At 36.0% G+C, this 14,893-nt stretch overlaps 1 protein-coding gene across 1 annotated transcript; it reads right to left on the bottom strand.

Moving 5' to 3' along the window:
• Positions 1-2,424: 2,424 nt before the first annotated feature.
• Positions 2,425-2,871, bottom strand: LOC148763597 (uncharacterized). Its single transcript, XM_088804593.1, has one exon. The coding sequence runs from the start codon at positions 2,869-2,871 to the stop codon at positions 2,425-2,427; it is 447 nt and encodes a 148-aa protein (XP_088660719.1).
• Positions 2,872-14,893: the final 12,022 nt, after the last annotated feature.

Consider the following 14,893-nt stretch of genomic DNA (forward strand, 5'->3'; position numbering starts at 1 on the left):
TATATATTATACACTGAATGATACTTTTGAGTGATAATTATGACCTAGCCATGTGCGGTGTAGGAGTGCACATGAGCTGTGTTGACCCAACCATGTGCGGTGTAAGAGTGTACATGAGCTGATGATGACCCAGCTATGTGCGGTGTGGTAGTGCACATAAGCTGAGACAGAGTTGGGGGTGAGGTCGGTGGTCATATGCATGTTTATATGTTATATATATATAGAGGTTTTGGAAATTATATTGTGGTTGCATTGATTTTTGAATGTTAATTCTTGAGAAATGGTTTCCACTTGATTATCACCGTAGTAAAAAAATGGATTTTCGTTGTGACAAGAAATTGAGTTAAATTACATTGTCTTCAACATAAATGCATCTTGATTTCTAAAACTTCCCGTATTGATGCTTGTTCCCTTCTTATGTTCACTCACTGAGTTTATACTCACTTTTTTTTTAAACTTCATGTTTTAGGTTTTTTTGAGTTAAAGGTGATTGGATCTTACGACAAGGTGCTCCTCCCTATCCATTGCTCGGTAGGTTTAACACGACACTAAATGTTAGCAACCGTGCCCAGAGTCACTCCACTAACGGTCAAGGTCTAATTATGTGTATATGAATACTTGATGTAAAATACGAAGGTTCATTTGTCAAGCTATATATGTATATTATTGTTTGATGATGCCATTGTGAATGCATAATTGTGTTTATGAAGTGTTTTCAAAGGAACTATATTTGAGCATTACAAATTTTGGATTTTAAAGGGATATGGATTAATGTATAAGATTGCATAAAAAGGCTTGCTTAGGCTAAGTGGGTTGAGCCCATTGGGCCTTTAGGTCGATCATGGCTCAAAAATTGGGCTGTGATAGTTTCTCTCTCCAAAAATGTTCAACTAGTGAGAGAAAGTGCAAAGGAAAACATTTTAAGGTGAAAAAGTGAAAGAGCACAAAAAATCCTATGAAAAGTGTACCACAAACATGAAATTTGGAGTTAGTATGAGAAAGTCATGGGGGTTTCAAGGATGGCCTCCATGGAAGATGAAAAATCTACAATGGAGTGAAGAAATGAGAGGAAGAATGGAGAAAGTGTTGGAAAGTGTTGGAAAGTGAGATATTTATTCCTAGGGTTGACAAAAGTTTCACATATTTACGAAAATGCTATTAACAAGTTAACTTTGTCTTCCCCCATTCTTTTGGTGTAATCTTTTACTCTTTTGATATTGAGAAAAGGTCTACAATAGATTAGAGGTACTCGAGTTCACGAAAACTTAGAAATTTAGAGTCAAGAGCTAAAATTACCATTTTGCCCTTACTGTGGAAATTATTTTTCTTTTTATTTATTTAGTTATTTTACTTACTTAGACCTTAATAATACTAGAAAACCTACCTCTAGGAGCTCACCAAGAAAAATGACAAGATTACCCTTAATCCACGTCATCATTCTTACCTCGCGTTACGTGTCTATAGAAATTGAGGTTTCACAGTGGGGTGGTTTTGCTCATGCTTCTTGAGCTGTCTCGACGCGTATGCTATCACTTTTCCATTTTGCATCAAAACACATCCATGTCATACTTGTGATGCATTGCAATAAACTATATAACCCCCCTATACCACAAGGTAAACTCAACACCAGAGTTGTGGTAAAACAAGTCTTGAGCTTCCTAAAACTCTTTTCACATGCATCTGTCCATGTAAACTTGATACCTTTTTGTGTCAACTTAGTCATAGGAGCAACTATCTTGGAGAAATCCTTAATGAATCTCCTATAGTATCCAGCCAGCCTTAGAAAACTCTGTATCTTCATTATCGAAGTAAGTCTTGGCCATTTCTCTACTGCCTCAATCTTCTTTGGGTCCACCATTACACCATCCTCAGATACAATGTGGCCCAAAAAGATAACACTATCTAGCCAAAACTCACACTTGGAGAACTTGGCATATAGCTTGTGCTCCCTCAACGTCTATAGCACAATCCTCAAGTGCTGCTCATGTTCCTCCCAACTCCTCGAATACACTAAGATATTGTCAATGAACACAATCATAAACTTATCCAAATATAGTCTAAATACCATATTCATCATATCCATAAAAGTTGCAGGGCATTAATCAATCTAAATGGCATAACCAAAAACTCATCATGACCATACCTCGTACGAATTGTAGTCTTGGGTATGTCTACACCTCTGATCCTCAACTAGTGATACCCTGATCGTAGATGAATCTTAGAGAAACACTTAGCCCCTTGCAATTGATCAAACAAATCATTGATACATGGGAGGGGATACGTGTTCTTGATGGTCACTTTGTTCAACTGCTTGTAGTTGATACAAAGCCTCATCAAACCATCTTTCTTTTTCACAAATAATACCGGTGCACCCCATGGCAAGACACTAGGGCAAATGAAGCCCTTGTCCAATAAATCCTCCAACTAATCCTTAAGCTTCTTAAGCTCAGTCAATGTCGTTTGGTATGGCGGTATAGAAATCGAATTGGTGTCCTGCACCAAGTTTATGCAAAATTCTATTTCTCGCTCTAGAGGTAATCCAAGTAACTCTTCTGGGAATACATCTATGAACTCCCTCACAATAGGTACATTTCCCACATTAATTGCCTCTGCTTGGGTGTCTATCACCACAGTCAAAAAGCCTTGACATCCACATCTCATTAATTGACTAGCTGTCATGGCTAATATCAGGCTATTGGAGGCCATGTTATGATCTCCTTGTATATAGAAGGATGTCTCTCCAAGGTAGTTAAACTTAACTCTCTTATGGTGACAATCCACACTAGTGTAATTGGGAGATAACCAATCCATCCTAAAAATCACATCGAATTCAAGCATGTCCATTAGTATCAAATTTGCTTGTGTATCCATTTTTCTTAACTCGAACCACAAAAGCTCTACACTCATATTCTGTCACAAATACCTCTCTTAAGGGTATGGTGACAACCAATTCCTTTCCATAGTCAACATTAGCCTTATCCACAATGTCATGACAATACTTCATGCCATGATGAATAGTAAGCTATGGAGACTTACATAATGTCCCCAAAATAAATAGCTACAATCCATATCACATCACAAATAATACTCCTCGCGATCTAACGTGGGTAGTACTTTCCTATATAGTTAACATTATCATAGAGCAATTTCATCATTTAATCACCACAAGGCCAACCCATTACTTGTGCATGGTTGGAAATGAAGCTCTATTGCAGCACTATGCCTTTAACACGATTTAGTAAACAGGATTGATAATATCCCCAATTGTCAACCTCGACATTTCACACTTAGACTTTCATGAGTCATCAACTTATCCATAGTGATATCCATTGAAATCTTATCAACAAGGGTTGGTCCTACACCTATAAGACTTTTGGATTCAAAATCCTTTCTACTATGTCTCGAACACAAGGTATCTATTTCAACATGAATCAGGTAGGCACATCTTAGCCCTTTATCGACCTATCAAGCCTTTCAACTTCCCATAGTTTCTTATTAGCATCTTTTCCAAGGGATTGTGTACTCCAATCCTCGAAAAGATTAACATAATTTTCATTACCCTTTCACATCTAGGTTAACATGAAGGTGTTGTGTATTTACCATACACCAAAATCATTTACTAGTTCGCATTAGTCTACGTTTTAACGCCATTATCAATTATCCATAATTCTTCATCTAATCATTTAAGGTTCTACTCAACCCGAGGGTCATCATCAACACCTCTTGAACAAAATACATACCTTTACCTCTTTTTGTCAATGTCCAAGCATTTCTAGTAGTTTTCCCCTTTATTGGGTAATAGGCCGAATTAGGTCAGCACCGCATTTAAGCGGTAGTCGGATAAGTTGCATATCATATCATGCATATACACCGAACCTGAATTGATTTTATAATGGTCAAGCATTAATGTGGTGAATTATGTATTGTACATTGTGGATATGTGGTGAGCAAATTACACTAGTAACAGTATAGAGATTGTGCTTGAAGACTGGGATTAGGAGTACATCGACTCCTAGAACAGTGAGTGAACTTATTATCGTCTTAATTATCTAGAGTAATTTTATACAATTGTGTGATTTTATAGAAAATGGGTTTAAATGGTAAATTGCTATGTTTTAGGAGAAATTGTGATTTTATAAAATGATTTTATAAATTTTCTGAAAAATTGAATACTGGTTTTGAAAATAGAGTAATTGGAGATTGTCTGCTTGTGTTATAAATTGTGTTTTAAATTATATGGCTTATAGCAATATGTGAGCGTGAATGGCAAAGTCGGTTTTTCTATCAAAATTATATTTGTACTGTGTATTCAGCCTTGAGAGGCTAGGTTGCGATAAAATTGCCATGTCGTGCAGAAAAAGATTTTATAAATCAGGTGGTAGATAAAATAATCCATAATCCCTGCAGTGGAGGTTCTGTGGACCAGCCTAAGAGAGGGGGCACAGAATCAGATATTTTTATTATATTTTTACCTCGATCGGAGAGTCGTGTGATGGGTATCTCTAAAGGTAAAGATTTGAGTGCACTTCACGTGGACCACCGCGTGAGAGTGAGACTCAGTCAACACCAAGGCATGGCTAGAATTTCGGATGTAAAGACATTTAACCGCCTTAGTGGTCTTGGTCAGATGCCTAGGCTAAGGCATCCTCGGGAATGATTTTGGCAGAAGCCAAGTTTTGTGAGATATATAAGCCATGTTGATTAATTGAGTAAACTAAATATTCATGTTATGAAACATATATTAGAAAAGAATATTTTAATTCGTCTCCATTTACTCGCCTTTAGATAGTTTAGATGGTGTCTGTTTACTCACTAGGATTTTATAATCTCACCACCCTCAATTTCCTACATTTTAGGCTCGAGATAGCCGATAGATAGCCGATTGCATCAAGGACTTCAGTTAGCCTTGCATCGACAAAATTGTAAGTTCATAGACTCGCACCTTATTGGTTAGTTGGGGGCCCACGTGTTACTGTAAAAGTAATTTTATACTTCAATTATTTGCTTTAAAGTACGTATGAATATATTTAGCTTTTACACTACAGAAATTAATTACGAATTTTTCTATAAATATTATTTTTTTTATTTAGAAAATAAAATATTTTATTGAATATTAGTATTTTATTCAAACAATTATAATTTCATTTCAAATAATTATTTTAGACATCTAAATTTACTTTAATTATGAAACATGTGTTTTTCGCCCACACATCTGTTTTTGGCGGGTTTCAGTATTTTCGAAGAAAAATGACGAAAATGCCCCTGTGAGCCAAAAAATAATATTATATTGTTTTGATTTGGAAACGACTTATGATTTCTTGAAATGTGAGATTTAATAACTATCGCTCACCGGGGAGATGCGAAAGCTGATGCTAAGCCTTGCGGGATTTCGATCGACATTTCGGGAAATAAGTGCCTATCGAGACGTCTAGGCAGTTGTCATGGGCTCGATGAGAGTTTCGGGTCATGACAATTAAAGTGGTATCATAGCATTATTTAAAGATCAGAGATTTTGGTTTTAAAGCTTTAGATTTTAAAGTTTTTTATTTTAAAGTTGTTTTAAGAAATCCACATTGACACTGCGTGGCCCCGAGTTAGGTTAAGTAAGGTTAGATTGAATAGGATGCATTTGCATATAGAACTTGAGGTTGCCTAAGATTGTGTTATTTATCTTTATAGATCACTATGCCTCCTAGACGCGAACGCTCATCTGTTACTAGATGAGCAGGGAGAGGAAGGGGTCGTCCCCAACCTCATCAGCAAAAGGTAGTAGATGAGGGATCAGCTGCATCCAGGTATCGAGCAGCACCTGTTGCTGAGCAGGCAGAGAGTCCTCCACATCCACCTCCTCCGCCACCTACTAGCAATCCTGCAATGCCTCTTGAGATGGCACAAGCATTGGTAGCCTTCTTTACCGCAATGGCTAGTCAAGCTCAGACTAGTCAGGCTCCACCTATAGTGCCTCAAGCTACTCTTTCAATTTCGCTAGTACAGGATGTATCTATTTCTAAGAAGCTGAAGAAGGCTAGGCAACTTGGTTACATGTCTTTCATGGGTGAGTTGGATGCCACTGTGGCAAAAGACTAGATTAACCAAGTTTCAGAGACTCTCTCTGACATGAGATTAGACGACGATATGAAGCTAATGGTGGCTACGAGATTACTAGAGAAGAAGGCTCGTACTTGGTGATATTCGGTGAAGTCCCGTTCCACTATTCCTCAGACATGGTCAGACTTCCTTAGAGAATTTGATGATCAGTATTTCACTTATTTCCATCAGAAAGAAAAGAAGAGAGAATTTCTAAGTTTAAAACAGGGGAATTTAACGGTAGAGGAGTACGAGGCTCGTTTTAATGAGTTCATGTTATAAGTGCCAGATCTAGTGAAATCTGAGCAAGATCAGGTCAATTATTTTGAGGAAGGGCTCCGTAATGAGATTAGAGAGCAGATGATAGTGACTGGTAAGGAGCCGCATAAGGAAGTAGCGCAAATGGCTTTAAGGGCTGAAAAGCTCGCAAATGAAAATAGGAGAATGTAAGTTGAGTCTGCAAAGAGGAGGAATCCGAGTGTATCCTCCAGCCAGCCACCAAAAAGGGGCAAGGATTCACCTGTATCAGGAAGTAATGCCTCTGTTCCAGTAACATCTTCCCAACCTTCATTTTCACAAACACAACAGAGGCTTGCGAGATTCGGTAGGTTTGAGATGACTGTTTCTGGGAAAAGATCCCAAAGTTCTGATAGATGCAGAACGTGTGGGAATTATCATGTAGGGCTGTGTAAGGGGCCGATACAATGTTTTCATTGTGATCAGCCCGATCACATTAGGAGTAACTGTCCTCAATTAGGACAGGCTATTGTAGCTGCTCCATTCCCACTAGTTCGTATGGATATACAGGGGAGAGATTTGGTTGAATCACAGTAGAGGCAAGGTGTGACCATACAATTCGGAGTGGAGAGTAACACTTCAGTATATCCACCTTCTAAACCACAGACTCGTTCTTCGACAAGAGTTTTTGCTATAACGAAAGATGAAGCACGAGTCCAACCTAAAGAAAGTGAGTGAAAAGTTAGATGAAATGTGAGATAGTGACAAGGGATGTTAATATCAAACGAGGAGAATGTAAATAAAAGTTTCAAGAATAACATAGTAAATGAGTTCATATAAAATATTGCTATAAGAATTTCTTATTATATTATGGAAATTAGAACTCAAAAATACTTGAGGTATGCAAAGTTCAAATGAATTTAAATCTTAAGTAACAAATTAATGTCGAAATACAAGAAGGATACAAAGCAATATAGAGGCATGAAAGATGATTGAGGACAAAGGAATGACTCTGAGGAATTGTAATACTGCATTGTATTCGATGATCAAATCAAGATTCCCTATAAAGGGGAGAACAGGAGAAGTTGAGCATCGAATAAAAAGATAATACCCCATTTTTTCTTTGAGCTTGATAAGTGAAATTTTGAGGATAAAATCTTATTTTAAGGGGGGTAGTGTTGTCAAACCCTATTCTATAAAATAATTACGACATCATTTACATGCTCAATAGAATGTTTGCATATTTAGGAAGTTCAAGAAATTGTTAAAAAGACGATATTGCCCCTAATGGTATCATTAAGTCAATTAAGCCTCGAATTAGTTCAAATAGGAATTTTAAGGTGAAATTAAGAGTTTCACAGTCAAGTTATGACACAAAATGGTAATTCGGAGTTTGAGGATCAATTTGGAGTCAAACCGAAATTTTCTCTATCTAGGGGTAAAATGGTCATTTGCCACCTAGGGACAAAATAGAAATTTTAGAAAAGAGTTTTTGGCCCCATTTGACTTATTGGAGTATCATTTGAGTATTGGAGTATGATTTGAGGTTTAGAAGTGAAAACAATTCTAATTTTCAGTATAATTTGGAGCATAGGGGTAAAATGGTAATTTTGCCACCCCAGGGGCAAAATTATAATTTTCCACCACCAGGACATTTGTCCAGCACATGGTCTTCCCTTATCCTCATTTTGACCTTTGACTAATCATGTGGTGGAGATAAAAGGTTTAAAAATTTTAAAGTTTTAAAAATGGACCAATGGAAACATGCCATGTGTCAAGCTTAGAATATTTTATTATTTTCTATAAAAATCAGCCTATAAACCCTCATTTCTCTCCAAATATTCAGCCACACCAAGAACAAAAGGAAAAAGGAAGAGAACAAACCCTAGGTGGGGAATTTGAAGAGAAAAAGTGTGGAAAATCAAGGAAAATAAGTGAAAAAGGTAAGATTTTTCAATTTAAACTTGAAATCTATTTTCCTTAAGCATTTCTCCTTATTTTCCATGGTTAAATTGCATGTTTTCATGATGAATTCAAGGCTGGTCAAAATGGGTATGGAGAGAGAAAGATGTTGGATTGAATTGATTTTAAGTTATGTTAGTGTTTTTAGTTAGTTTAGTATATTTAGAAGCAAAACAACAAGAAAAGAATTCATTTTCCCCATGAATCTTCATTGGCTGAATCTTGCTTGATATGTGTGGGAGATGGATTGTTATTATTTCAAGAGAAATGGCTTAGAAAATGATGAATAATGGTGAGAAAATTAAGTAGGAAAAATCACGGTGTTAGTGCACTGTAATGACCGAATTTTTCCATGAAGAAATGGGAATGTTTTGATGCTGAAATTGGTGTTATTTGAATAATGTTTGGTGAATTGAGGTATTAGAAATGAAATGGAGCAATTTGGAACCAAATCGGACACAATAGTCATTTAATCGGGTAATAGGCCGAATTAGGTCAGCACCGCATTTAAGTGGTAGTCGGATAAGTTGCATATCATATCATGCATATGCACCAAGCCCGAATTGATTTTATAATGGTCAAGCGTTAATGTGGTGAATTATGTATTGTACATTGTGGATAGGTGGTGAGCAAATTACACTAGTACAAGTACAGAGATTGTGCTTGAAGACTGGGATTAGGAGTACATCGACTCCTAGAACAGTGAGTGAACTTATTATCGTCTTAATTATCTAGAGTAGTCTTATACAATTGTGTGATTTTATAGAAAATGGGTTTAAATGGTAAATTGCTATGTTTTAGGAGAAATTGTGATTTTATAAATTTTTTGGAAAATTGAATACTGGTTTTGAAAATAGAGTAATTGGAGACTGCCTGCTTGTGTTATAAATTGTGTTTTAAATTATATGGCTTATAGCAATATGTGAGCATGAATGGCAAAGTCGGTGTTTGTATCAAAATTATATTTGTACTGTGTATTCAGCCTTGAGAGGCTAGGTTGCGATAAATTGCCATGTCATGCAGAAAAAGATTTTCTAAATCAAGTGGTAGATAAAATAATCCATAATCCCTGCAGTGGAGGTTCTGTGGACCATCCTAGGAGAGGGGGCACAGAATCAGATATTTTTATTATATTCTTACCTCGATCCAAGAGCCGTGTGAAGGGTATCTCTAAAGGTAAAGATTTGCGTGCACTTCACGTGGACCACCGCGTGAGAGTGAGACTCAGCCAACGCCAAGGCATGGCTAGAATTTCGGATGTAAAGACATTTAACCGCCTTGATGGTCTCGATCAGATGCCTAGGCCAAGGCATCCCCTGGAATGATTTTCGCAGGAGCCAAGTTTTGTGAGATATATAAGCCATGTTGATTAATTGAGTAAACTGAATCTTCATGTTATGAAACATATATTGGAAAATACTATTTTAATTCGTCTCCATTTACTCAGCTTTAGATAGTTTAGATGGTGTTTGTTTACTCACTGAGATTTTATAACCTGACCACCCTCAATTCTTTACATTTCAGGCTCGAGATAGCCGGTAGATAGCCGATTGCATCAAGGACTTCAGTTAGCCTTGCATCGACAAAATTGTAGGTTCACAGACTCGTACCTTATTGGTTAGTTGGGGGCCCACATGTCACTGTAAAAGTAATTTTATACTTCAGTTATCTGCGTTAAAGTACATATGAATATATTTAGCTTTTACACTACAGATATTAATTACGGATTTCTCTGTAAATATTGTTTTTTTTATTTAAAAAATAAAATATTTTATTGAATATTAGTATTTTATTCAAACAATTATAATTTCATTTTAAATAATTATTTTAGACATCTAAATTTACTTTAATTATGAAACATGTGTTTTTCGCCCACACATCATGTTTTTGGCGGGTTTCGATATTTTCGAAAAAAAATGACGAAAATGCCCCTGTGAGCCAGAAAATAATATTATATTGTTTTGATTTGGAAATGACTTATGATTTCTTGAAATGTGAGATTTAATAATTGTCGCTCACCGGGGAGATGCGGAAGCTGATGCTAAGCCTTGTAGGGTTCTGATCGGCATTTCGGGTAATAAGTGCCTATCGGGACGTCGCGGCGGTTGTCAATGGCCCGATGGGAGTTTCGGGTCGTGACATGTACGTGGTCTTACCATAGTCTTGGTAGGAGCATCTATGTCACAACCCGAAACTCCCATCGGACTTGTGACAACCGTCGCGACGTCCCAATAGGCACTCATTACCCCGAATGCCGATCGGAACCCCGTAAGGCTTAGCATCAGCTTCCGCATATCCCCGGTGAGCGACAGTTATTAAATCTTGCATTTCAAGAAATCATAAGTCGTTTCTAAATCAAAACAATAAAATATTATTTTCTGGCTCACAGAGGTATTTTCGTCATTTTTCTTCGATAATACAGAAACTCGCCAAAAACATGGTGTAAAAGCTAAATATGTTCATAAATATTTTAAACCAAATAACTAAAGTATAAAATTACTTTTACAATGACACGTGGGCCCCCAACTAACCAATAAGATGCGAGTCTGTGAACCTATAATTTTGACAATGCAAGGCTAACTGAAGTCCTTGATGCAATCGGCTATCTACCGGCTATCCCGAACTTGAAATGTGGGGAATTGAGGGTGGTGAGATTATAAAATCCCAGTGAGTAAACAGACACCATCTAAACTATCTAAAGGCAAGTAAATGGAGACAATTAAAAAATAATTAACTTCAACATATTTTTCACATCACGAATATTCATTTCAAACAAATAATCAATATGGCTCGTGAATTACTCAAAACTTGGCTCATGCCAAATCTGGTACTCGGTGACACCTGGACCAAGGGTATCCAATCGAGTCTGCCAAGGCTGTTAAAAATTCATATTTCATATAAATCATATTTTTATTTTGAAACATAGACGTTCCTTGGCGTTGGCTGAGTCTCACTCTCACGCGGTGGTCCACGTGAAGTGCACTCAAAAAGCCCACCTCAGGAGATACCCTACGTGCCTCTACGACCGAGGTGAGAATATAAAGGAGTTTACCGTGCCCCTCTAATAGGCTGGCCCACGGAATCCCCCACCACTGCAGTAGCTAATCTTTTATCTACCACCTGATTTATAAAATCTTTTTCCGCATGACATGGCAATTTATCGCAACCTAGCCTCTCAAGGCTAAATACACAGTACAAATAATTCTAACACCAAAATCAGTTTAGCCATTCATGCTCATTTATTATCATAAGCCATTCAATTTAAAACCATAAATTTACAATACAAGCAAGCAGTCTCCAATTACTCTTTTTTCAAAACCAGTATTCGATTTTCCAAAAAATTTATAAAATCATTTTATATAATCACAATTTCTCTTAAAACATAGCAATTTACCATTTAAACTCATTTTCCATAAAATCACACAATTGTATAAAACTACTCTAGATAATTAAGACAATAATAAGTTTACTCACAGTTTCCGAAAACTAAATTCGGGTACTCCAACTATTACTCCTCGGGTGCGATTTCTTTGCCCTTGCCAAAGGATTCGTCACCTTGACAAATTGTACAATTAAGAGGTTTACTACTTTGGTACTAAACCAAAATAAACTAATTTATACTACTAATGCATGATATGAAGTGCAAAATGTCTAAATTTTGCCTAAACGAAATGTTAGCCTATTTCGATCTTTTACCCGATAAATCGATATACGCGTTCGTTTAAACTCCAAATTAATTTTTTTCAGTTTCTATACCTCAATTGCACCCAAATTGACTTAATGTTCATCAGTGTGGTGCAAATTATCAGTCTCGATAGCAAATTACGAAAATACCCCTAGTGGGTAAAAATTCGTATTTTTGCTCCGAAAATTCCCATTATTTTTCTAGGCTCATGATTCATCATTATTCATCATAATTCCTCAAATAAACATCAAGATCAGTAGCCAATATTCCTCTAGAAAATTCGGCATAATGGGTTTCAATGGGAGAAAATTATTTCTCTAGCTTATTTTTGCTATATTTCAATATAACCTAACTAAAATCACTTAATTCAATTAAAATCAACCAAAACTCAAGTTCAAAACTCATCCATGGAGGTTTGGCCAGCATGGGTGTCCATACCCACTTTCTAATTTTTCATGAAAATGAGAAAACAATGCATGGGTGGTGAAAATCACAAGGAAAATCAATGAAATTTACCTTTTTAATGCTTGATTTCTTGATTTCTCTTGATTTTCCCCAAATTTTTCAGCTAGGGTTCTTATTTCTTTTCCCCATTTTTTCTTCTGGTTTGGACAGCTTGAAGAAGATGAGAATTCTGGAAATTTTGACCTTTTTAAAAGCTAAAATAATATAATATTATTTTATTCATTTTTTTTGTTTTATTAATTTCTTAAATTCTAGCCATCCATTTGTTTCCAAATTTTCACCATACACTTGTCCCATATATCCATAGCTTAGATAAAATTCTCAGACTTATCCAAAGTCTTGGTGGAGTAATTTTGAAATTTACACTTTTACCCCCGTAAAGTCAAAAATTACATTTTTGCCCCAAAAACTGAAAAATTGCCCATTGACATATTTTTCATCCCTTATACTCATACCATTCTCCAATTTGTTAAATGTTATCTAAATTCTCTCAAAATCTCAAATTTTGTTCACGGGTGGAAAAATTAAGATTTTACCCCTACACTCCAGAAATCACTGAAATTAAACTTTTTCACTGCCAAACTCTCAAATTATACTCCAATAAGTTTAATATAATCAATCTTAATCGAACGGGATTAAAAATTTTCATATTCGTGCTCAGGTGGCAAATTACCATTTTTCCCCTAGAATACTTAAAGTCCGGATTAACTCCATATCAAACCTTAAACTCTGAATCCTCATTTTAAATCAACCCATGGGTTTTAGTTTTCTCAAATTCATCCTCGATTCTCTGTTTAAACTAGTTCAAGACTTATTTGACTGAACCGTACCATTAGGGGCAATACAATCATTTAACTTGTTTTTCGAGGCAATTCAATATACAAACATGCTATCCAAAGCATGTGAATGATATATCACAGATAATTTAGGGTCGGGTGTTACAATCTAGCTCTACCGCATCCTTCACTACCGGCGTCTGTGGTCCCACTGTAGCATTTGCGAGAGTCTCAAGCTTTACCGCATCTTTAGCAATAGCCTGCGTCCTAGGTGACATATCACACCCAGACAAGAGCAACATATACTGTAAAACTCGACACTATTGACATACGACAATACTAAACATATTTCTTAAATATAAAAAGGGTTAAACAAATAAGGAATTATATGCAGGTCTCTCGTACTTAGTTTGTACCCAGGTACACAAAACAAAAACAAGATTCCTACATACGACTCCAAACATTCCGTTGACAACCAAGGAAATTCCTAAGACTCTATGACCTAAAGCTCTGATACCAACTTTGTCACATTCCATTTCTTGGAGGGATTGTGACCGGCGCATGGGCCTAACAAGCATAACTCGTCAGGCCCAAGCAAGCCTCTTATCATAACATTATTAAACATTTATCATCACATGTGGAAACATCATATAACATCCATTAATGTTTGTAGTCATAATACATACATTCATAAAACTCATTATATAATTAAGGAACTTCTCAACTTAATTGTGTAAGCTCAACTTAATACATCTATATGTGTATTAACAAGTGCCACTATCATAGTGCATGATGATATAAACATAAACATCATAAGCACCCTCGGGTGTCCATATAGGTTCTCGAGCCATCATCATGATCTCATACATAACATTATTCATATAAGATGCCCAAACATCATCAATATCAACATAAACATATTCATAGTCTATAAACATAAGATAAAGTAAAGACCAACTAGTCAACAGAACGTCATCGACCCTTTAGGCATTAAGTGGCTGCTAGACACCTACCAAGGAATGAAGCCCAGACACTAATATCCACGTCACTAGTTGCTATCAAATGTTATCACTGATCTATAACAAAATAAATGAAGAAAAATAACATGTGAGTCACAAAGACTCCGTGAGTGGATATAAGAAGGGGACAAGCTAAGGGATAAGAGTGTTTCATAATCATGCATTTATAACTCATGTCGTACATAACTTTATAATCATAAAATTCATTATACATGTCATTTAAACTTATTTAAATACTTTTCGTTTCAAAACAAACTTATATAAACCCTTAGAAATCCTTTACCTTTAAAATCCCCATCAAATTCACACAAACATCCTTTTCTGTACCATATCTATGGTATATTATTGAATGTATTGATACTTTCAAGCATTTATCGATACATTAGTAAAATGTATTGATATATTTCACACAGAAAGCCTTCTATGGTAATCTGTTTAGAATGTATCGATACTTTGAACACAGAGACCAAGTTTCTGAACAATTTCAGCATTTTTACCATTCCTGAAGTCCTCTTACACGTCGAAAACTATCTTTAGGGCTCCATTTTTCTCACTAAGCACATTCTCATGCATCATGCAGTATAAACCATAAACACTACTCAAATGAACTCAACAGACAATATACCATAAACATAACAACCATAATCATTTCATTAACATTA

Source organism: Theobroma cacao, chromosome 3 (genome assembly GCF_053813885.1).
Source record: "Theobroma cacao isolate CCN51 chromosome 3, ASM5381388v1, whole genome shotgun sequence".
Classification (NCBI taxonomy): domain Eukaryota; kingdom Viridiplantae; phylum Streptophyta; class Magnoliopsida; order Malvales; family Malvaceae; genus Theobroma; species Theobroma cacao.

Excerpts from the sequence above, each read along its gene's own strand:
- LOC148763597 (XM_088804593.1), bottom strand. The coding sequence starts at position 2,871 with ATGGATACACAAGCAAATTTGATACTAATGGACATGCTTGAATTCGAT.